The 24,360-nt window shown below is 38.6% G+C and overlaps 1 protein-coding gene across 4 annotated transcripts in view; it reads left to right on the top strand.

The window, feature by feature from the left end:
- The first annotated feature begins 3,090 nt into the window (after positions 1-3,090).
- Positions 3,091-24,360, top strand: part of LOC144004614 (paired box protein Pax-2a-like) — a 33,895-nt gene continuing 12,625 nt past the window's right edge. For 2 of the 4 annotated variants that reach the window (XM_077501944.1, XM_077501945.1), the window contains exons 1-7: positions 3,091-3,507; positions 4,247-4,412; positions 5,260-5,457; positions 8,013-8,092; positions 8,228-8,347; positions 17,042-17,217; positions 21,613-21,727. In XM_077501944.1, coding sequence (XP_077358070.1) covers positions 3,465-3,507; positions 4,247-4,412; positions 5,260-5,457; positions 8,013-8,092; positions 8,228-8,347; positions 17,042-17,217; positions 21,613-21,727 — 898 coding nt within the window. In that variant the 5' untranslated portion in view covers positions 3,091-3,464. The remainder of the gene's footprint in view (positions 3,508-4,246; positions 4,413-5,259; positions 5,458-8,012; positions 8,093-8,227; positions 8,348-17,041; positions 17,218-21,612; positions 21,728-24,360) is intronic. The other 2 variants (XM_077501947.1, XM_077501946.1) reach the window with 1 other exon arrangement.

Raw genomic sequence — 24,360 nt, 5'->3', positions numbered from 1 at the left:
TTGTTACTGAAATGTTACTGTACTGTTTTGAAATATTTATGTTTTAATTTGGACTATTTACACTATGTGTATGCTGTATAATTTATGTTTTTTAAAATAATTTCTGGAATATGTATGCGATATTTATGGAATAATCATGCTGTATTCTTTGTATGTGGATGGAACGTTTTTTAATGTTCATGTTGTATTTTTTGAATATTTATGCACTCTGGAATTTTGAATTATGGGGGCCTACCTCCCATTTATGGCTATTTAAAAATATGTCTTGGGTTGTTAATTTATTAATACAATATTAATGCAGTGATTTAAAAGGCTAGGTTTATGTTAATAATAATAATATCATCATTATCATTATTATTAGTAATATTATTATTATTATTAATAATAATAATAATAATAATAATAATAATATAATAATAATAATAATAATAATAATAATAATAATAATAATAATAATAATATATTTGAATATTTATGCTTTTTTTTAAATTAATGCCATTAATAAAAATTGCAAATTGCATACATATTCCACAATCAATATTGTGGAATATGTATACAATTGTTGTGGACTATTATTGTAATAATTTTGAAATGTTTTTAATCAAACTGAGCTCATTAAACAGTATTTAAGGAATAAGTTGTTTTTTTTTTTAAATGTATTTATCCAGTAATTTTGCAAGAAATCTGTAGTGCTTTGGAAAGTCTTTTTTTTTTTTTTTTTTTTTTTTTTTTTTAATAGAGTATTTTTTTCAAACGCTTATGTGATATTGTTCGAATAAGCATATGGTAATTTGGAGCTATTTAAGATATATGTTGGGGAAAAGTCGTGTCCTACTTACACAGCATGATAATTTGCAATTACTCATTTTTACATAAAACTATCTGAATAGAGAATATTAATATTTTCACATAAAACTTCAATGCCATGTGAAATCTGTTATCGATGAGTGATGTCATCAGAACCGGGTGGGGGGTGGTATATGAAGTTATTATTAATCTCACAGATTCTCCCTCAAATCAAAATATCACAACTAAAACATTTTTTGGAGGGTCCTGGGGGAGAGGGGGGGGGGGGGGGGGGGCCTGCAAGAGAAGGGGGTTCCTAAGGAAGGGAGGGGGTGAGAGGGGGGTCTGACTAGAATAAAAAACGGGATGTTGCTTTAAGGGAAATGTGCAACCGGCTGTGAAATTACAGCCTATAGTGCAACATATTGTAGCACAAGCTCTGTCCAAAAATACTAACAATGAAATAATAATAATAATAAAAACATCTTCAAACCTCACCAGGGGGTGGTATTTACACCGCCTCCCCCACAATACTGTATTAAAATATTAAGAGAGCAGAAAATGTCAACTGTTATTTGTACACATTGTATATTTATTAGGATTGCATTGTGGGTTTCGTATGTATATACCCCCCTAATTTGCATATTTAAATACTTGCCTGTGCTTCATTTGATACACATGTACAGATTTATCAGCATGAACATGTAATATGGAATTGATTTGGCATTTTAGTTTGCAATATTTACGAGTATGATTTGTAATACACATGCATGTATTTGTACAAATTCAAATCCAAATTTAATTGTTTCTTATGTGTATTAATAGTGCTAATAAAATATTTTGAAAAATAAGAGGGAATAGTATTTATTACCTGCAATAAGTTTAGACTTTTGGGAGCAAAGCAGGTGTTTGTAAAACTCTACAGCGCCATCTACAGAATAAGAATGGTACTGCGACATGTGGAGGAAAAAAACGTCATCGCCCTCATCATCTTCTTGTCTGAACCTTGGACCAACAAAAACATCTCACAGTTAGCTTGCTGTTAATGGCGTACATGGACAGTTCACGTTTGAAAAAATGAAATCAAATGATTTCATTTCGGATCGTCATTCTTTTTAAATCATAAGGAAGTATTTTTAGAAGATATATGACATGGAAGCATGTTTAGGGAATTCTTATGTCATTTTGTGGAATGCTTAAATATTTTTGGAATGAATATGTGTTATTATTCATATTTCATTTTCATACAGGATTTTTATTTTAAGTTATTTTTTGTCATCTTAAGGGAATATTTATGTCTTGGATTGTGGAATATTGAAGTCATTTTGGAATAATTGTGTCATATTTAGCAATACTTGTTTGTTTTTAACTTTTTATTTAGGGAAGATTTATTCAATAATGTTTACAGTATATTTTTTTTAATATTTCTATCATGTTTAGGGAATATTTATTCAATGTATAATGGAATATTTATTTACACACTATAATATGTTGTTACACTTGTGTGTATTTTTCCCTTTCAAAAAACATTTATGTATTATTTCTGTAATATTTACACAGTATTTTTAGGATGTTTGTATCATACTTTGAAATATTAAATTTTTTTTCTGTCATATTTTTAAACGTTTACATGACACTTTTTACTTTATTTTTGGCTCCTTACCATGCCACTAAAATATTAAAATTAATGTATTGAGATATAAACAAAGTAGCAAAAAAAAGAAAAAAAGTACAAACTGTACAATAAAGTTCTACTCTAAATTAGATACATAATGGATAAACTCAGTTACCATGCAGGAAAATGTGAAATAGCCGCATTTGAATTTGTTTATGATGTGTATCAAAATTGTAAATATTAACATCTTGCACAAAATTGACAGAAATGCCATGAAATCTTTTTCTTTTTTTTAATTCTTAAAAAAAAAAATAAATAAATAAAAAATCACACAATGAATTTCGATTTACGTTTAATGTAAATGTCATGAACACTGGCTGATGTTCCTTATTTGGGCATGCACTTCCTGCAAATGAGTCAGACCTCATCATCGGCACTTTTTTTTTTTTTTTTTTCGTGTGTGTGTGTTGGCATGTACTGCCTTTGTCTGACAAGTCAAGCAATTTGGGGGGGGGGGGGGGGGGTGGAAAGGGGAGGTGGGAGGGGGTACGAGTAGCGTGTGCGTGTATGCTTGCCGCTTTTAGAGGCACGCACACACCGACACCGGCTTCATTCCCGGTGCAAAACCTCCACACGAGCACATCACAGCTGCACTGTGGGTGGGTGTGGGGGGGCCTGCCGCCGCGCACGGATCGTGGGGAGCTATACAACCGAACCGAACCGAGCTTCTCAACGCACACCGGAACCTTATACCGAGATGAGCTTCCCGCTCGGTCTGCGACGCTGAACCCGAAAAGGGGTGGTGGTGGTGGGGGGGCGACGCACCTGCCAGCCCCTCAACCGGACTTGCACCCCACTAGCCAAGCAACTTTTGCGGTCTCTTTTCTATCCGAGGAGGGGTCGCAAAGTTGGCCCTCATATGCGCTACTGTGGCGGCGGTGGGGGGGCGGCGGCGACAACGCATCGTGATTTGTTTTTGTTTGTTTTTTTTTTCTATTCATTGACATCGTAAGCAGGCGACACGGCGGCTTGGGTTGATTTGTTTTCCTTCCTTTGCTATCCGATGGATATTCACTGCAAGGCGGACCCCTTCGCGGCCATGCACCGTAAGTAGCACAAACGCCACTTTCATTGATGATGATGATTATTATTATTAGCGTGTAAACACGTGCAGTTGCATGGAATCTTTTCAAGTAGTCAAAATTAGTCTAATTCAAGTGTTTGTTTGTTTGTTTTTAAATGTGCAACATGAGTCTACTCGCACGTGCAACTTGATATGATTTCGAGTGAATAATTGATTCTTTTTGTGTTCCACTCATTCAGCAAAAATAATAACGGTAATATGAGTTATTAAAGCTCGATCAATTATTTAGCATTAAAACTGTGAAAGGGAATCTAATATGAGCAGGAATGCTGCACTGTGGGAAACTTGTTTTTATTTTTTATGTGTATTAAATTGGCTTTAATTTGATTTCTTTTTTGTGGTTTGATGTGCAAAAATAGTTTAAATTGGATTTATATGATGAGATGGGCATTTTGTGGACTATTTTGTAAGATTTTTTTTTCTGGGACTATTTGAGGACAATGGCCTACTTCCTATAATATGAATTAATTCACTATATAATCATTAATAATGTGCACGAAGCATTCTTAAAAAAAAAAAAAAAACAGCTTGGCTTAAAATGCTGATTTAGCACAGAGATGTAAATTTATTGATTTTTTTGTTTTGTAAGAAACAAATCTGTAGTATAGCTTCACATCCCATTTTGCGATTTTGTTGCCATTTACGGCTTTATGTAATGTTAGGCTGCCGGTGTGTGTGTGCTGCTGTTGTCTCCCACGTAGGGCACGGGGGTGTGAACCAGCTCGGCGGGGTGTTCGTCAACGGAAGGCCCCTCCCGGACGTGGTGCGCCAGCGCATCGTGGAGCTGGCCCACCAGGGGGTCCGACCGTGCGACATCTCCCGGCAGCTGCGCGTCAGCCACGGCTGCGTCAGCAAGATCCTCGGCAGGTACGGAAAGATTTATATAACCATTTGGGCTGCATGGATGGAATTATGATTTGTTACAAGGCTGATTTTAGTGCTGGGAGATTGAGCAAAATGTACGGAAAATGCATGCACTATATTTTTTTTAAAAAGAAAAAGTGGAATTTCATATTTTTCTGCAGTTCTTGACATTTTTGCACAAACGAATACATGTGAAAAAAGATTTTTTTTTTTATGTTCAACTTCCTGTAAATATATAGTCAAATAAATGGCTATTATTATTATTATTATTATTATATGTAATAATTTCGTTTTACATAAACCAAAGCATTTGGGTGGTTAAATGCATTTAATGTTTTTAAAGATCATTTTGCATTTGCAAAAAAAAAATAGTGCTCATGATTTTTGCATTTTTAACTTATAGGGGTATAAAAATGTCCGAAAAATGTTCTATTTTGTACAACAATTCAAAAATGTTCATTTGACAGTTTTGTGAAAAATAAGATTTCTATTTTTGTGAATTCTGCAAACAAACGAGCATAAATGTGTAAAATCGACATAAATATAAATACATTTATTAGGGTGGCTGCATTTTTTTTTTTTTTTTTTTTTGGGGGGGAAATACAATGTATGTGCTTGCAAGGTAATCAATAATTCTTGACTGCATGTAAAGGGGAGCTATAGTGGTGCATGGTTGACTTGCCCCTGGATGCACGCCTGCTGTCAAATATCTTTATAAGGACTAATTTTTTTGTGTGAGAAGATAAGCCATAAAAAAAAAAAACGTTACATATCAATTCCATTAAAAAAAATAAAATAAATAGCCTCCACTCAAGTCTTTCTCGTTTTTTTCTTTTCCCTATGGGTGCAGGTACTATGAGACTGGTAGCATCAAACCAGGCGTGATCGGGGGCTCCAAGCCCAAAGTGGCCACGCCGAAGGTGGTGGACAAGATCGCGGACTACAAGAGGCAGAACCCCACCATGTTCGCGTGGGAGATCCGCGACAGGCTGCTGGCTGAGGGCATCTGCGACAACGACACCGTGCCCAGCGTCTCGTCCATTAACCGGTAAGATGGACGCAGGGGGGCATTTGTATGTTTGTTTTTCGATTAAAATACAGTAAACACATTTTTGCATGTAAAACAATTAGGAGAGTCAAAAAATATACAATGCAAATTTGTGTATATCTTTATATTGTTACATTTAAAATATGGATATTATTATGCTTATTTGTGTTCCAAATGTTTTGACCCTCTCGCTTTGCTTAAAAAAATAAAGTCACATTAGAAACACCTGGTTGCATCCATCAAACCGGAGACATTCAATTAAGAGAGTCAAAATATTAGGAACAGCTCCACGTCATTTTTTTGGTTGTTTTTTAAAAGGTAGATACTTTTGAGTATATTCTTCTTATTATTATTCTGCTACAAAAAAATGGTGTTCATAAATATTACACAATATTTTTGTAAAGGCTTGTAAGAGCTCGTTCAGGTGTGCCTAATGATGTGGCCATGCAGCGTTGCACGCGTCCACTCGGTGCTGGTGCTGGCGGTCCCTCAAAGCAATCGCGGATCAATATTAGGGTGACCACATGCCTTTTGGCGCCATAAAGCAGGCCAATTGTCTTTCTGAGCATGCGTACAGTGGCGGGAGGGGGCGGGGCCACCACTGCAGGCCTGTCTCTTAAGATTTAAAAACAAGAACGAAAGGGGTGGTGGCTTGGAATGAATGTCATAAAATAAAATAACGTAGTCCTTTTTTTTTTTTTTGGTGGTGCTGCATTCAACACATTATTTTGTATTGGAAATGTTGATGTTATATTAGGATAATAACGCTCTTTTTAAAATTAAGATATTAATTTCATGTTTTTATTATTGTACTGTAGTTAGTACTGAGAGGTGTTTCTTATATTTGGTGGTGATATCTGGCAACATAAGAGGGTCAAAATATTAGGAACAGCTCTTATAGCCCACTGCAAACATCCATAAACATATTGCTAAGCTGAATATTAATAAACTGTACTTTTCCTCACAAACTGATGTATTTTCCTGACACACACACACACGCACGCACACACACCTAGTGATGAACTTTGCTTAAGACGCACTGTTCCATAGAGGCATTACATTTTAATGAGCTGATGGGCGAGTGTGGACACACACACACACACACACAAGCACACACATCTTTTAAATAAGAAAGGGCTGAAGAAAATTCATTTCATGCTCTGTGCTCGCTTAAAAAGGCGACCGAGACACGTGAATATGCGATAAATCCAAAACGCATGTATTAATGCCATTAAAAAAAAAAAAAAAAAAGTCTTTACACTTTTTTTTTTTTTTTAAATTCCAATTAAATGCTTCTAGTTGGACCCTCCTTTTGTTTCTGAAATTGAATTGAGAAGAGTTTTAATTCCATCAGATATACTGTCAATGCATATCATGTTTGGGTCAAATGGTGGAGTTTATTATGTGATATTTCCAGATAAATGTTTCGGGTTGTTATAATATAATACATGCGTTAGCATATAACGTAATTGTCATTTTTTAATGTTTTCGGAAAACAAGTGGACGAAGTACAAAACATTCAATACGATACAATTCACAGACAAAGAAGTATTTTATTTTTTTTAGCAAGCATATGATTTTATTTTATGACAGCAAGTTAAAAAAAAACTCAGGCAACTACGCTAGTAGGCCAACGTTAGTATATTATGAAGTCTGCCGATCACAGATTAAAAAAATTTCAACTTTTAATACTACTAATTCACAAACAAAGAAATTTTTAAATTTCTTGCAGGGAATTCCCTAAAATTGTTTCAGAAGACTGAAATCAAACAAAACGAAGCAAACAGTTACAAAACCCAGAAAAGAAGAACTGATAAGTAGTTTGAGAGTTTACAAATTATGGTGACAGGCCACCTTCTCCCCAGGGCTGCCGCTCAGATGGAACAAATCTAACGCCAGCTAGCACAGAGGAAAGGGGGGGGGGAATAAGGAACTATTGCTTTCCTGTCACATGTAATTTATAGCTCTCCATTTGCATCTCTTTGCCCGTGTGGCCTAATCCCGGACTTTTCCGATCGATGCGGATGAGCATGCTGGGCGGTAGGGTGTAGGTGGAGGGGGGTTCTGGTTCTGCAGAAGTCTGGGGGGGGTGGGCTACCAGTAGGGTGAAGAGTGGGAGGCTGAACCCAGGTAGTCACAGGGATGGCAAAACGGTGGTCCAGTCCTGTTCATACACTGTTTCTGCAAATTGGTGAATCAGTCTTTTCAAATGCCTACTGCATTTAGATAATTAGGTGACGTCAATCCCAGGGTCTGGTGTGATGTGTAATGTACCCCTCAGACTATTTTTGACACAACAAAATAAGAAAGGGCAGTGTTGAGTGGTCAACTTCCTCGCCCTGCTTTAGGCTCCACTATTCCCTTTCACAGTCGTGCCTCCAAAGTCGTGAAATCGCCTTGTCCCTGAGGACTAGCGATATAGAAATGAATGGACAGAAGGGACGGACGGACGTTTTGCTTCCGAAATCCAGACATTCGCAACTTTCGGCTCAAGCGCTTATTCCAAATGCCGATGTTTCCAAACTGAAGTAACAGCTGCTTCGACTATTTTCCAGGATCATCCGAACAAAAGTGCAGCAGCCCTTCCACCCGTCGCCCGATGGGACGTCCCTGTCGACGTCAGGCCATACCATAGGTAGGTACCCACTCTCACAGCATCGCCACGACCACGACCATTATCATCATCGTCACTATCAGCGGCATCAGCGGGAGATTGAAATGGACTCACAGCGGGTCTTGACGAGTTTTTTTCCCCTTCCTTTTCTCTCAGTGCCAAACACAGTGTCTCCACCAGTAACCAGCGCCTCCAACGACCCTGCGGGGTCCTACTCCATTAACGGCATTCTGGGTATTCCGCGATCCAACGGTGAAAAGAGGAAAAGAGATGAAGGTAGGATATGTTTATTAAAAAAAGAAAGCAGTCAAGCCTTGCCACTGGGGTGTCTGTTTTGTACCCTTGACATTTTCACAACTTGGGAACAAACCTGTGTCTTCAAATAGTTACAAGTATCTACTACTGTAAGCCTGCGGCTAGATGTCCGGCATTTTTTCCAAAAAATACATCATTTTACCCTTAGGGATATAATGGCTTGTCACTGGGGCGGTGTCCTCAATGGTTCTGCTTTTATACCCTTGACATTTCCAGCTTGGCCATGATCCATTAATCTTAAAAAATGTACAGCCACATTGGAGTCTAGCAGATTATCCCTATGGGGTACGTGCAGTAGGTATAGTTTTAAGAGAGTCCTACAGTAACGCTACGTCTAACAGTGTGGCATCGGCCATTTTTCCCACATTGGTGTACCCTTAGGGAGGACAATGGTTTGTCACTGGGGTGGCATCCTGCTTTTGTACCCTTGAATTTTCCAGCTTGGTCTTCTACTGATGGTAAAAACTCGAAAATCCAGCCCAGTAGTTATCCTTGCAAGGTAAATGGAGCTTTGGGGTGCATATACCATATCCTACTATAGAACTATTTCAAACAAAACAAAATCCTGAAGGAGTCTCTACTTTTATACCCTTCAGGAAGGCTCATGTCTTAATTGGCCGTTACCGTACACAGGCGATTCAAATTTGTAACCACAGCAAATTCAGTGCCATGAAAACTAATTGACAAACCCCGAACACTGTGACACAGATCATTCGGTTGTCGGTCAGTAGGCTATGTGGCTAGCTTTCGGGATACACTGGCTTGTCACTAGGGTGGCATCTCTCCAAGTTTCAGCGTGTATTGTTGACTTCCAGACTTGGTCCTGATCCATTGGTCCTAAAAACCTCTCCAGTTATGTAGTTAACCGCTTATTCCTCACAAGGGTCACGGGGGGTGCTGGAGACTATCCCAGCTGGCTTTGGGCATTAGGCGGGGTACACCCTGAACTGGTTGCCAGCCAATTACAGGGCACACACAGACGAACAACCACTCACCCTCACACTCACAAGCACACCTATGAACAATTCAGAGCGCTTAATTAACTTGCTAAGGATGTCTCTGGAATGTGGGAGGAGACTGGAGTACCCGGAGAAGACCCACGCAGGCACGGGGAGAACATGCAAACTGCAAACTCCACGCACAAAGGCCAAAGCCTGGATTCGATCTTCTGTCCTCAGTACTGGGAAGCGGACGTGCTAACCACTCACCCATCGTGCCGCCTATTGTATCTGTATTTCAAACAAAATTAATCCTTAATTGTTGTGATGCCATTGGTTCTAAAAACATACAGCAAAATTTGAAATGAATTTCAGGCAGTGGCAAATCAGAGTCCTGACTTTTTCAGCTTGATTCAGATCCATAGGTCCAAAAACACTCCAGTTAAGTAGGTTATCCCTGTGGGGTATTTATATGTAGATTTGACGGACCAAAATGGACAAAAAGGAACCTCTACTTGCACCCTTGACAATTCCCGTTCACAGCTTGGTTGTGATATAATTGGCCCTAAAAGCAGTCTTGTGACCTCAGAGTCAGATAATTATACCTACATTAGTGTAGATTTGGGGGAAATAAATTGACTATTTCTAACAACGCAGAATCGGTTCATGTCTCCAAAAAGACAAAAAAAAGAAAGTGAGCCTCATTCTTTACGCGCTGTGCTGAAGTTGCAACTCCGGCTCTAAAAGGCGCCACCGTTCCAGGCGATGACCCTTAATAAAACACCTGAACTCGGCTACACTGCTGTGTCAATCCGCTGAGGAGTCTTTTTGATTTGAAGGCACGACCTCCACTGTTGTCTCCTGCAATTAATCTTTATGGAAGTGATTAAAGGGCTTTAGATAATTACATGTCAAGATGATGTAGCCGACCACCCAGGTCAGTCAAGAAAGCCGCTATAGCTCTGTTTTTTTTTCTTCCTCTTTCCCCTCCTGAAACAAAAGCGCCTTCGATGGCTGAAGGAAGGCCTGAGGCTTTTAATAGATTATTGGTTCTGTAAGCAATAAGGTTCCTTAATGTCGCTACATGCATGAGCTGCTGATGAGAATGGCTAAAGAGATGCACTGGTGTTGCGAGTTGTGTTTTGGAATGATGTGAAGTGCCTTATTTCCAAGAATGAGAGCTAATCAGAGCGCGGCGGTCGTTGACATAGCGTCGTCTTTGTTCCGGCGTTTGCGGGATATCGAGGGGGGGAATTGATGTTTTTATGTGCGTGTGTTGAGGAGGTGGCGGGCGGTGGTTGGAGGTGGGGGTGGGTAAGGCAGGGATGACTAATGACCTGTCAAAGGTAGATTTCCTGGCAGAGATATAAAAGCCAGCATGACGTGGGCACGGCAAATGACATAATCAAGGGAAGAGATGCGGTGGCGAGAGCGTAATGCGAACGTCTGGTGTTTTCCAGAGTTCATTTGGAGCTGTCGCAGGACCTCTCTCATATTAAGCGTAATGTCTCGAATGATGGAAGGTGCATATTTTCATGCAGATTGCTACTGAAGGGCAGAATGATATTAAAGGGCACAGAGTGGAAGCTGGTGTGCTGAGGAAGAGCTGAGCTGTTGAGGGAAGGTCCTCCAGGTGCTTCTGTGGTCTCAATTGATTCTCCTAATGTGACGCCATTTTGTGGGATTTGTCAGGCCTTGTAACATGGCTCAGTTCAGTAGATTTCCGTTGGTAAAGGGTCCCATAATATCTGACTGTCACTGTGTTCAGTACCATTTCATTATTTCTCTGTTCAGTGGCTCAGGTTGGTGAACGAAACGTTCGTCTCGTCAGTAATCACAATCTTCATAGCAACGCAAGCATGGTCCAGATTATCTATCCTGAACTGAACCATACCGTTCGCTTGAAACATTTTACATTTGTGGGTGTCAAGGTCTTAAGTGGCGCTGGTTCTGGTACTTACCTGGAGCCACGAAGCTCAGGAGTACAGTCATCATAAAAATAAACGTCAGAAAAATGCAGCATGAGAAACAAGGTCTGTTCTTATGATAATGTTGACACATCCTACTTTTTGTACGATTTCTTAACACATTCATTGCCAGACCAGCAAAAAAAATGCATCATTTGATGTATTTTTCCGTCAATGGCAGTGAATGAGTTAAAAAATCCTAAGATAGAACCTATACGAGTGCCTCGTCATTTTTGTTGATGATCAGTCACAATCAAACAGCACTCCATGAATGTTGCTTTGAAGCAAATTGTCATCAAACGCTGCCGGTTGCTCGCCACTCCGTGTCAGCTAATGTCTCTGCGCGGCCTCGTTTGCAGTTGGTACATATTGTGCACCGCTCGCTAGGCTGTAGTCCACAGTCAGTAAACGCCGCGACCGCATTTCCTCGCAGCGAGGCCTCATTTAACTCGGTAAGCCGCGTGATGATTATGGCGAAAGTAGTCATTATCAAGGCTCGGGGAAAAAACACACACACACACACACACACACACACACACGCAGGGACGAGCGGCAAAGGAGGGGGCGGGGTTAGTGCGAAACAGAGCGGCTGAGTATTTGTTCCCGTGGCGTTCTGCCAAGGAAGTTTCCCAGTCAGCAGTGCCCTTAAAAAGAAAGGTCCCAAATTACGGCGGCCATGTCGAGATAATGCGCTGTGACACGCGTTTATGTACACTGGGGCCGGCCGGGCCAGAGGAGCTTCAGGGACACAGGTGTCATAAGAGCCATTATCGGCAGCCATTGTGCTGCGGCAAATTAAAAGTAGCATGTTACACTTGGCAGCCATTGTTGCAGGGAGCCCCGAAGATGGCTCCTTTGGTGACCGCGGCTGTCCAGGCGTTGTACTAAAGTGACATATATTAGAATGTGCACTGCTGCAGAGAAAAGCTATTACAACACACATTAACATCCATGTACACCCCCCACCTACTGAACTCGAAGGTTTCAGTTAAGACAAAGGAGCTGCTTTCCTTCAGTCTTTGTACATACAATGTGATCTCCAAAATGTCTGCAGCGTGTCACGTGCATGCCAAAGCAACAGGTAGCATCGCTAACCCCGAATTCTTCACCCATTTTGACGTCGGCGGATGAATTCAGGGAAAAGCCGCACTAATCAGCTAATCGAGGAAAGGCTGTAATTAGAGTTATGATATCATTTATTTATTTTAAATGAAGCAGCGTTATCCCCAATTTGGATTCCCAATGCAGTTCGACATATTTCCAGATTTTTTTTCCATGTTGTTTTTAATATTTGTAAAATATTATTTAATATGAATTATATTAATATTATTATTATTTGTAAAATATTTATTATTTATTAGGTTATTGTCATAAAATATCAAACAAAATATTTTATCATTATATTACAATCTTTTGTACATATTTGAAAAATCCTCGCAGAAAAATTAATATTTTAAGAAATGAAAAAACAATGAATCACATTTAATAGTTGCAGCATGTGTGCCCACTAAACTATAGGGATGTAACGATAACGACAAAATAATGATATCGTGGTTTGACATATTTGCAGATTTTCCCCCGTGTTCTTTTTAATATTTAAAAAAAAAAATTATTATTTATTAGGTTATTGTTATAAAATAGCAACAAAAAACATTTTTATTATTAAATTAAAACTTCTTGTCTATATTTTAGAAATCTTCTAAAAATGTTAATATTTTAAGAAATAAAAAAATAATAATTCACATTTAATATTTGCGGCATGTGTGCCCACAATTTAACTATACAAAGTAACTTCCTGGTCAACAAACTGCTCTATCAAACTCGTGTTGGCTTCTCAAATTTGTGATTTATGGGCGAAATAGGGCAATACATTTAACGAGGCGATCATGCCATATTTCAATAAGTCGGCGGGCGAGTGGCGGCGAGGATGGATGGATGAGATTCCTCGTTCGGGATGCAGCGATATTCATTATTCCTCATCTGGGAGCGTCATGAGGTGCTGTGTGGAGGATGAGCGATGGAGTGGGCCACTTTTGCAAACTATTGTCTTGATGAAGCCTTATGGAAATATCACAAATCAAATTGCAAATCAAAACAATTCATTTAACTTAGGGTTGACCAAACTGCGGCTCGGGGGCCAAAAAAAGCACTCGCTGGTTGATTCGTGTTATTTGTATTCAATTACTTTACTATGTTAAGTATCTGTTGATGTTATGATAATTCATGTAAAAAGAAATGCCTAAAAGACTAATTTTAGCTGATCAAAAGTGTCATACCTGACTATTAATTCCTGCCTAATGCATCCATCATCACATCTATTGATGCAGAACGAATAGATTGTGTATTTCACTCATGTTTACATCATCAAAGGGTTCAATTAGGATGGCGCAAATACAAAAAAAAAAAAAAAAAGACAACCGAGATCCTCTAATTTGATACAAATGAATTTTGATTTGATTTTCCTTTCGGGAAAATATCAACAATACATGGAGGGTAGGCGAGCATATGTGTGTTGACATGTTATTTAAACAAGGAAGTCGGTTGCGAGGATCAAACCATTCATCTAAGGGCAGGGGTTGTGACCTTAAGGTGGCAGCTTTTATTTTATTGCGTAAACACTTTTACTCTGAAAGTGCTTCACTTCAATGTGAGGAAAGAAGCAACTCTCTCTGTTTGCGTTTCTTTCTTTTTTTTTTTTTTTTTTTTGGCGGGACGTACCATCCGTCTTAGAACCCCCTGCTGGGGGTCGCGACTGTCTGGTGATGTACCCGCAGAGAGGCGTCTGCTTGCTCGGGTTGTTATCTAATCTGGTGGGGGGAGGCTCCCTCGTTAATACGGACGCATGTCAACTTGAATAGACTCCACTGCCACCGTGATCGATAAATACCTTGGGAACTTATTGTAGTAACAATAACAATTCATTAAAAGACACTTCGACACATGTAATTAAAAAAGCGGCAAAAAAAAGAAGAAACATCTACCATGACAACGTTGCAGTTGATCCGTCAGCTGGGAATCAGGATTGTGGGAGTGATGTCGTCGATCTGAAGAGTGTGGGAAGTGTGTCCCGCTGCGGCTAATGACAAATACGAGGGAGGTTATTGATCCGGCAAGATGTTGGATTCCAATGAACTAATGACTTAAACAGTACACGCTAAAATTAGACCAACTATTCGCTTTTTGAAACGCCATAAGATGCCATCCAAAATGCCCTGCAGTGAAAGTAGGGTGGTAAACTTCTCAAGAGGATCATTTAAAAATGGCTAGCTAACCAACTAAAGATTCATTTGCAATCAATTATACGCATGATTGAGTCAAAAATATAAGGACACAACTAATAAGAAAGCAGCAGTGAATGGTATTGAGCATCCTCGCACTTCTGGCATTTTTTCCTAAATCAAATAATTTATACATTTATTTTAAAAGGCTAATATTTGCAGGATAAGTCAAAAGCATTTTTTAGGTAAATAATTGTCTTTAAAATAATTGATCATTAGAATTATTATTATTTTGGTGGCAAGGTGCATTTTGGGTCAAAACACCCATGTATTAACTCTTTTGCTCCCAAAGACGTAAAAATACGTTCTATTTTAAATATCATACTCCCAAAGACGTATTTACACATTTTTTATGCAAGCTTATACAAAAGGCTTTGATGCAGCCTCTGAATCGAGGAGAATGCTTGAAGCAATTGTAGTACAAAACCGGCCAGCAGGTGGCAGCAGAGTATAAGAGATCAACCAGGGCCATGTTGCAAAAACCTCTTTTCCCCAGTGTTTTTGTTAGGATCAGTGTATGTATCTAATTAATGTATTTACCACATATTTTCTCTTTCAAGTAGTTCAACAAATTTTTTGAATCTCGTTTTTTATTTTTGTATTATTTTTAGTCTTATTCATTAATGTGTATTTTTTTAAAAATATTTTTATTTGATTTCTTTTTCTTTTTTACCATGTTTATTTTATTGACATTTTCACCAATTTTACAGTCAACATTTTCCACAATGACAGTTACCTTTACAATCTGGAATTGACACATTGTCACTCTTAACAAGAACAAATTCAAAAGAAGAAAAAATAAAATAAAATAAAAAAAATTAAACATTGGAGCTTTGAACGTGGATGTGGTGTTTTGTGTTTGTTTTACAAAAATCATAAAAAAATGCAAGTTTTACTTGCTATCTTAGCTCATTTATCATTTGAAGACCTCAGCCCGCTTGCATTCCGTAAATAAAAAGTAAACCAGTCTAAGCTACCAAATAATACTGTGCTGTTTGATAGTTAGCATACTGATGCTAAGCTAAAAATCTAAACCTTATATTATCTAATAATGTAAACCACAAAATGACTTCCATATAAAGTGACAAGGTCAAGATTTGAAGGTTTTCAGCCAAGTAATTGTTAGCCTGTTACATGTGGATCAGTGGCGAGTCGATAGTGAACTCAAACGTCACCGTATATTGTGTCATTTACGTGCGCAAATTAGCGCTATTTAATGGTACAATACACACAGAATTTACACTCTAAAATAGATTTTCTGACTAATTAGTTGTCTTTTGGGGAATAAAAAAGGCTGAAGCTGTTTCCTGTCTCTCAACTATCAGCGCATTTGGTTCCTACTCTGGCCGCTGTAAAAAAAAAAAAAAAAAAAAAATTCAGCAATAACCCTCCCGAATGGTAATAGCATGCTGACATGATTGATCAAGTGAATTCCGTACGGGGGGGGGGCAAAAAGGTGGGATTAAGTAGAGTATTATAGGCGCAATGAGTTGAGGCAGGATGTTCATTTCGAGTCCATTTCAGCTCCCTCTTGCCACCAGATCAGACAATCAATAGAGCGCTTGCATATCATACATCACCGCTCTCTCACCGCAGGGGAGAACATAATCTACCGCAAATTTAGAACGACGGATTCGTAAAGGAGTCCATGCTTTCTGGTTAGCAGAGATCAGGGATACTGGGGTGTTGAAGTGAAGCTTTTTCAAGTACAGTTCTTTATTGCCACAAACGGCGGACAAACCGGCAACCCAGCCTTCCTTTTCCTCCACGGCTAGTAGGTGTACTTATAGATGCCATTGTGCACTGTTTGCTAACCAAAACAGCAGCGCCTACCAAGATACACAAACAGCCTGTGAGATTATGGATTTTGATGGCACTTAACTCATTTACTCCCAAAAACGTATGAATACGTTCTATTTTAAATATTACCACGCTCCCAAAGATGTATTTATACGTTTTGGCTTTGATGCAGCCTCTGAACTGAAGAGAATGCTTGAAGCAATGGTAGTTATTACAAAAACGGCCAGCAGATGGCAGCAGAGTATAAGAGATCAAAAAGCTATTTTCCCCACAGATTTGTAAATAATGATGAAACTTAACCATATTCTAATGCTAATTGCCGCAAAATGGAAAAAGATAGAAATATACTTTTTTTTCCTGATGAAAGAAGAGGCTCTAATCTTTCTTTCGGTAGATTCCATGTTTTTATAGCAATAGGGCACAATATTCTATGGGCTTTGCAAAATCAGTCCAAATCCAATAAAATAGCGAAAATGTCCTGGGAGTGAATGAGTTAAGAATCTAAGATTGTATTTTCATTCAAAATCACCGAGCCTTTCCTCCCCCTACAATCTGCAACTGAGTAAACAAACATGCCGGCATTTGCGGAAACAACGGTTTGGACAAACATGGCGGGTGGGTCAGTTTTCTTACCGGGGCCAGCGTGTCGACTGTCGCTCTCTCTCCTTGTAGATGGTTCAGATGGTTCTGGTCCAAACAGTGATTCTCAGGGTAGTGTGGAGAGTTTACGGAAACACCTGAGGGCCGACGCCTTCACCCAGCAGCAGCTGGAAGCGCTGGACCGGGTCTTTGAACGCCCCTCGTACCCGGACGTCTTCCCTACATCGGAGCACGTCAAACCGGAACAGGTTAGTGGAGCTGTTTGTTTTGTTTTCTTTTTATTTTGAATTAAGCACAAAAACACACACAATGGTACTCCATATCCAGAGGCTAATTAAAGCTGGTTGAGATGGCCACCACGAGGAAAGGCGGCTGGGGGGAATTGCCTGGATAACTCCCACACGTTATTGATTTTGGAATGAAAAACACATTCCTTGCATGGCCCATAATTGAGAATAACAATACATCAAAAACCTGCCTCTTGCCTTAATTTGCCAGCTACATGTGACATCGGGAATTTAATATGTTATGATACAAAAAGGGTCTCTGGGTTGTCACTGGCTTTTTAGTTCATGAAAAATTTGCTGATTGATAACCCAACATTTTTCTATTGATATATAATGACATCAATATCTTACAAAAAAAAAAAAAAAAAAAGCAAAAAAAAAAAAAAAAGAAAAAAAAAAAAAAGCATTTGGGCTACTCAGAAAGGATAAAAAAAAAAAAAGAGAGAGAGAAAATAAAATACAATTACAGGGGTAAAATTGGATATTATGAATAATAGAAGAAAAAGTTCATTTTAAATTACTTAAACTAAGAAACAATATTACAAGAAAATGTCCTAATACTAAAAAGTTGTAATTTTAAAAACGAGAAGAAAGGTTGTAAAAATACAAGTCAATAAAAAGTTTTTAAAATTAAAATTCAAGTCATACAAGCAAAAAGTTAAATTCTATGAAGAGTCAATTTTTTTAAAAAATTGTATTTTGAAAAAAAAAAGCCAAAAATTTTACTAGTAAATTTTTTTAAATAGTATAAGAAAATGGCACAATTATGAGAATAAGACCACAAAATGATAGAAAGAAAGTCCAATTTCATGAAAGCAAATGTGTAACATTAAAATAAAAGTCAGAACTTTAAAACAAACTTGCATGAGCGGAAAGATATTCACAAGAAAATTACAATGACACGAAAATGTCAAATTTGATCAATTAGTCATATTTAAAAAAAAAAATATTCTATTTGAAAACAAAATGCCACAATTTCACAAGGAAAACGGCATAGTTAGGAGAAAAAAGGTGGCAATTTTACACGAAAAAAAATGAAAATTTTTTGGGAAAAGTTTAATGGACTACACTTCAGCATTTGCAGGTGAAAGGTCAGATGGCGTCAATATGTTACAAGCTACTGGCACCTGATGGACAAATAACCTCTGCCATCAAAGGGAGAATTACTGTAGCAATAATAACAAAACAAAACAAAAAAAAAGACATATTTGTCAAACAGTCATTTTAATTGACGTTAAATGGAAATTATGATCTGTGAAAAAATAAGCCGTCTCTGGCCCTTATATTTGATTGTATAAGAAACTACGAAGCTTGAGGAAAAACAACCAATCACCAAGCCGTGACTTACGTGGTGTCAATCATTTGTCAAATTTCCTACTAAATGCTTTGTCATTGGGAAGTCTGCATTCATTGCGTAACATTTGACTGAAAAGATGAATAAACAGATGGCAAAAAGTCCCCCTCCCCCGATGCCGCTTATTAGAAACTGCGGCTTTATTACAACGGATAACCTTTATTTACATTCATTATACTATTAAACAACAAGAGACTATTCATTTCTCCCTGCAAAGTACAAGTCGGCGCCATAAAAAGCAAAAAAAAAAAAAGCAGCGGCCTAATTGAGTTCATTTTAATTTCTGTGCAATCGGGCCGAATTAGGCAGGTGATAAATCAGTGGGACAGGCCTCACCTCCAGAAGAGGGCCTAATTTGCAGCTAATTACAAAACTGATTTCTACTGGAAGATCAATACCAAAACCAATTGGAAATGACTTGCAATCACAAAGAGCGTCAGGGAGAGTATTAAAAGGCTCGGCATGAAGAGGAGGAGGGGCCTGAGGGGGGGTGGTCGGACTTAAAAAAGGAACCGTCTAGAAAAATCAGTTTTAATTTAATGCAATATTAATCAGACCACTTTCTCTCTTTCGTGGGGGCCTCTCACTTTTTTTTCTTTTTTTTTCTCCCTCTTCCTGTGCAAAACGTGGCCCTATTAGCCAAGTGTCTGGGCGCTGTAGTGACGCATTAAAAAGCCATTCTGGCGACGCGGCTCTCAATGGACGGAGCCCTCCCACACTTCTGCCTGCCATGTGGTCATCCCTTTCACGGCGCAGCCGCCCATCTGCATGAGAAAACGTCTGCCCAATAGAGCCAAACATCCGACCTTGTGCCAGCCAACAGTTGTAGCAGACAATTAGAGTTTATCGGCGATAGAAGCAGACAAGAGTGGGGTCACAGGCTTTGTTTGTGTGGGGGGGGCTACCACAACCCCCCCACCTCATGGGGGCAGGGGCCCACAGAGACAAACCCGTGGTCCCTGAACTCACAACGAGCCTCGGACAAATATTGTCGGAAGTCTCATCTCATTAAGGAGATAAAAACATGCTAGCAGCTGCCATCACCGCATATAAAAATAATAATAATAATAATAAAAAATTATCATTATTATTTTTTTTTTAATTGTATGTAAGATTTGTTTTTGTAAATATTTGGCTGAAAAAAAATCTGAATTTTTAACCTTTCATAATGTAATACAGTAATTTTACCACAAAAAAAACAGAAAAAAAATTACTTTATTCATGTAACCTCCGTTTGTTTGCAATTTTTTTTTTTTTTTTTTTTTTTTTTTTTAGTTGGGCCTCGTCAATAAAACTTTTTTTCCCATTCAATTCACTGTCTCATTGGACTCTAAAATGAAAGCACAGAACAACAAAAAATAAACAACAGTTATAAGTAAGGAGCCACCTTAAGCGGATATTCAAGTAAATTTTGTGTAAACTGTTTTTTTTTGTTTTGTTTTTTTTTTATTTTAACATCTGGCAGTTTTTTTTTTTTAACATCTGGCAGCTGACCACTTATCACTTCAAGCTACTCATTAGACTTATGGCTGATGCTCATGATATTTGCCATTTTTTTTCAAAATACAAATTCCGACACCACCCTCTCCCACAAATAAGTAGGTGATAGTTTTTTTGTTAGTTGATAGTTGATTTAAAAAAAAAAAAACTAAGTTGGTGATCAGGGAAAAATATTGCGAATATGTAATAAGGTTGTACCAAAAAAAAAAGAACAAAAAAATAAAATAAAAAAACCTTTCTGAGCATACAATTTCATACTACATTCTTGGATTCAGTCAAAAAGATTTGCATGCAAGTAGCCAACCAAATTTTATAATATTTCGTGTTGGAAACAGAAATTTTTTCTCTCGAAAATTTTGTTGAATTTTCGTACCAGTGGTCTTTAATTAGTAGTAAACTGGCAATACTAAATTTTAGAATTGCTTCAAAAAATTCAAGGCTTTTATAATATTTTCAAAAATGATTTAGTTTAACATTAATGGCAGTAAAAACTAGGCATTTTCTCTCACAGTCTGTCCTATTTTTAAATGTACTGGAAAGATTTTTCTTTCAGTTTTGACCACTGGGGAGAGTTTGCACTCTTATAACTGGAAACCTCTTAAAAAAAAAAAAAAAAACTAAAGTCGAGTACAAAGTTTTCTTTACAAAAATATCATATTACTGTCACATGACCAAACCCAGGTGAGCCGTGACGGTCGTTACTGGAAGGCAAAATGGCCTCCCCAAGGTGATTAACTAATTTGCTCCCAATAATTTATAAATACGTGTTTTTTTTTAAGTGTCCCAAAGACGTATTTATACGTTTTTTTGTTTTTTGTTTTTTAATGCTAGAGCATACAGAAGGCTTTGATGCAGCCTCTCAACTGCAAAGAACTGTTGCAGAAATGGTAGTTATTACACAAACGTCCAGCAGGTGGCCACAGAACAAAGGAGATCAACCAGGGCCATGTTGGAAAAAAGCTCAATTACTCACAATTCTTAATCGATTTGTGAATAATGATGAAACTTAGCTATATTCTAATGCTAATTGCTGCAAAACGGAAACAGATAGAAACATTTTTTTTTTCCTGATGAAAGAAGAGACGTTAATCTTTGTTTTGGTAGGTTCCATGTTTTGATAGCAATAGAACACGATATTCTGTGGGCCTTGCAAAATCAGTCAAAATCAACGTAAACCCCTAAGCGTGACTTAAGCATTAAAAACGTAACAAAACATGTAAGCCGGTCCAAATGTAAAGGTGGGCGGCCACATGGCGCGCGTGCAACAAAGCGGATCCCCTCAAGACGAAAACCGGCCAGCACAAAAGGCCAGCTGACGCCTCGGCTTCCCATGCAAATCCGACGAGAGCCAACTTCCTCTCACACAATACCCACATACATTCATGATATGCTTCCACCGCGGCCTCAACTCGCAACAATGCTCTCATACAAAACGTATGCCGGCGCCGGCATCGAGGAATTGTCTGCTTGCGTAACACCCCTTCCGTTGTCCGCTCCCTCAGGCTAATGAGTACTCGCTGCCTGGCCTCAATTCCAGCCTGGACGAAGTCAAGCCCAGTTTGTCGTCCAACGCCAACCCGGATTTGGGCCCCAGCGTGTCGCAAAGCTACCCCGTAGGTAAGATCAAGCCACCTGTACGGGGATGTGTGAACATTAAAAAGTCAAACCAACAAGTCAAGTGTGAAGGCTTTTTTAAACGTCGTACCCGCTCGGAGCTTTAGCATCTGTCGTCCGAGCGTTGGTTTTTTTGCTGAGCAAGCAGCGCGGAAATTGGGGCACGGTGACAAGGTCCTTTGGGTGTCACCAGATCAGATTCATCAGTGCGGCGAGCGACTGCTGGTTGGCTGCCTCTGTGATTTGTTCACTTTGTCACTCGGACGGGGGGGGGCTGGTGAAAGTGGGGGGGGGGAGCAGTTTGTGCGTCTTGGAACACGAGTAATGCGCCTCGGTAAATACGCTCTGGCACCTCCGCCGCCTCACTCTAACACCGTGATCATTTACTTCACCCTCCCATGTCACCCTACAAACAGCAGCCCCTAACCACATCCCGCCGTCACCACTGCACCCCCCCCCCCCCCCCCCCCCCCGCCCAATCTCGCAGCCCTACCTCTCTCCTTGTCACAGTTAATGATTGCCCGGCTAATTGAAATATTGTTTTCTTGTCGCTCGTTGCTATTCCCGAGATGCTTTTTGAGCTTAGTCCAAGTTTGCAACGACTCTTTTTGCTGGTCCACAATGAGATTCCACACAAGAGCTGAAAAAAAACAAACATTTTTTGCTTATATTTCACAATCTTTGCCATGCCCTAAGGAAGATCTATGTTTTGAATATGAAACATTTCAAACAAACTGACTCAAATCATTTGACTTTAAAACAGGGGTGTCCAAACTTTTTCATTTGAGGGCCACATACAGAAATTCAGAAGGATGCAAGGGCCACATAATGTTATGAAGAGAAATTGTGTTTAGTCATTAAAAAAAAAAAAAAAAAAAAAAAAAAAAAAGTATTAATAATTAGGGCTGCACAATATATCGAAAAAATATCGATATCGCGATATTGCTCCTTGCAATATGCATATCGCAAAGGCACGCAATAAGTTTTATATGGAATTTGATGCTTTTTATATGAATTTGACCAGTCAGATGCTAACTAAAATGTGCATCGCCATTCAATACTTGAAAATGATCAAGACAGAATTCCAATTCATTAACTAAGATTACATGAAGGTTGCTTATTTTGCTCCGTGAAAAACGTTTTTCTTTCATTAGGTAATAAAAATGTAATTTCTTTAGGTAAATGTTAAATATCGCAATAATATCGATATCGTTCGTATGTTCAGCAAGTATATCGCATATCGCATGTTTTTCCAATATCGTGCTGCCGTACTAATAATGTATTTGTGTTTTTGCATATCTAGAAAAATGCTAAAGTATATAAACCAATTTATTTCTAAAAGTGACAGCTATTTTTTTTGACACCCTCCCTTCTTAATTTGACCACCTCCGAACATTTTTGATTTGTTTTTTATTTTTATTTATTTATATTTTAACTGCGTCAAATGCCAATTTTAGTATATGTCGTGGGCCACTGAAAAATAGATGGCGGGCCGCAAATGGCCCCCGGGCCGTAGTTTGGACACCACTGGTTTGAAAGCTGCAAATGCATTGAATCAAATTGTTCTATTTAGAAATACGCCGAGATATGTATGGCATCGTCTTTTATTGTAGAAATATCGTAGTACCTCTCAAACTGAAATTGTAAATCCAACTGAGACCAACCCAATCGAGTTATTTCAAATCAAACGGTCCTCGACTCACGTATCGGAAACCGTATCAAATTGTCTTTTGTGTCTTTTGTGGAGAGACACTGCTACCATTTCACACGTTTCATAATGTAGCTTCTTCAACTGCTTCTTGGCAGGAAAATAAACATTTAGAGGTCAAAGTAATGAAGCTCGTGTTGTGCCAAATATTATCAACGTCTCTCGTGGCTTTGTGTTCTTCACCAGTGATGCAAACGCATTGCAGGGAAATTCAAAGCCAAAAAAAAAAAAAAAAAAAAGAAAAGCTGCTAAATGATGCTTAATATTTAGGCCGGCATCCAATTTAAAATTAATTGCGCGTTAACGAGGAGGAAACTCGAGATTTCGCATCAGTCTTTCGAATGTTTTCCCAACTCAAGTCATTGATCACGTTGATTTCATACGACCAAGAATTTGCATAATCTATTAGACTTGATTCATGAAGTCACGGCCAGAAAACGGGATCGTGACGGCGCCGATAGAAATCTTTTGTGTCCTCTGCTTATCCTATTAGGCGCTCGAAAAGCAGCAGGCTCCACTAAGAAAGGATTTAAGGGCATTGTGCGAAGCATCGAAATTCAGAGGCGAGGTCTTCTCTCTCTCCCCCTTTTTTCCTCCACATTAAAGCACATTACCTGCTAAATAGTCCCTCTTACCCCGAAAAGGCTCCATGAATATGTGGCTAGGATAATTGCATATTGTCAGGTAATTTCTATTGTTGATATGGGAAGTCATTTTATTTGATGAATCCCATCCGAGGTCTGCTTAAAATTCAAATAGACTTTTTTTTTTTGTGTGCCCGCGTGTGTATTTTCAACTCGTCAATGGCGAGATGGCTTCGATACGGCCGATTGTCCACTCGTTCTTTTTGAGAGTTCCCGAGCGGAGGTGTTTTTTCTTCTCGTCAATCAATGGGAGTTTGGCACATCTCTACTGTGCATACTGACAG

Source organism: Festucalex cinctus, chromosome 17 (assembly GCF_051991245.1).
Source record: "Festucalex cinctus isolate MCC-2025b chromosome 17, RoL_Fcin_1.0, whole genome shotgun sequence".
Classification (NCBI taxonomy): Eukaryota; Metazoa; Chordata; class Actinopteri; order Syngnathiformes; family Syngnathidae; genus Festucalex; species Festucalex cinctus.
The sequence above is the reverse complement of the archived record's forward strand: the minus strand, read 5'-3'. Positions and strand labels throughout refer to the sequence as shown.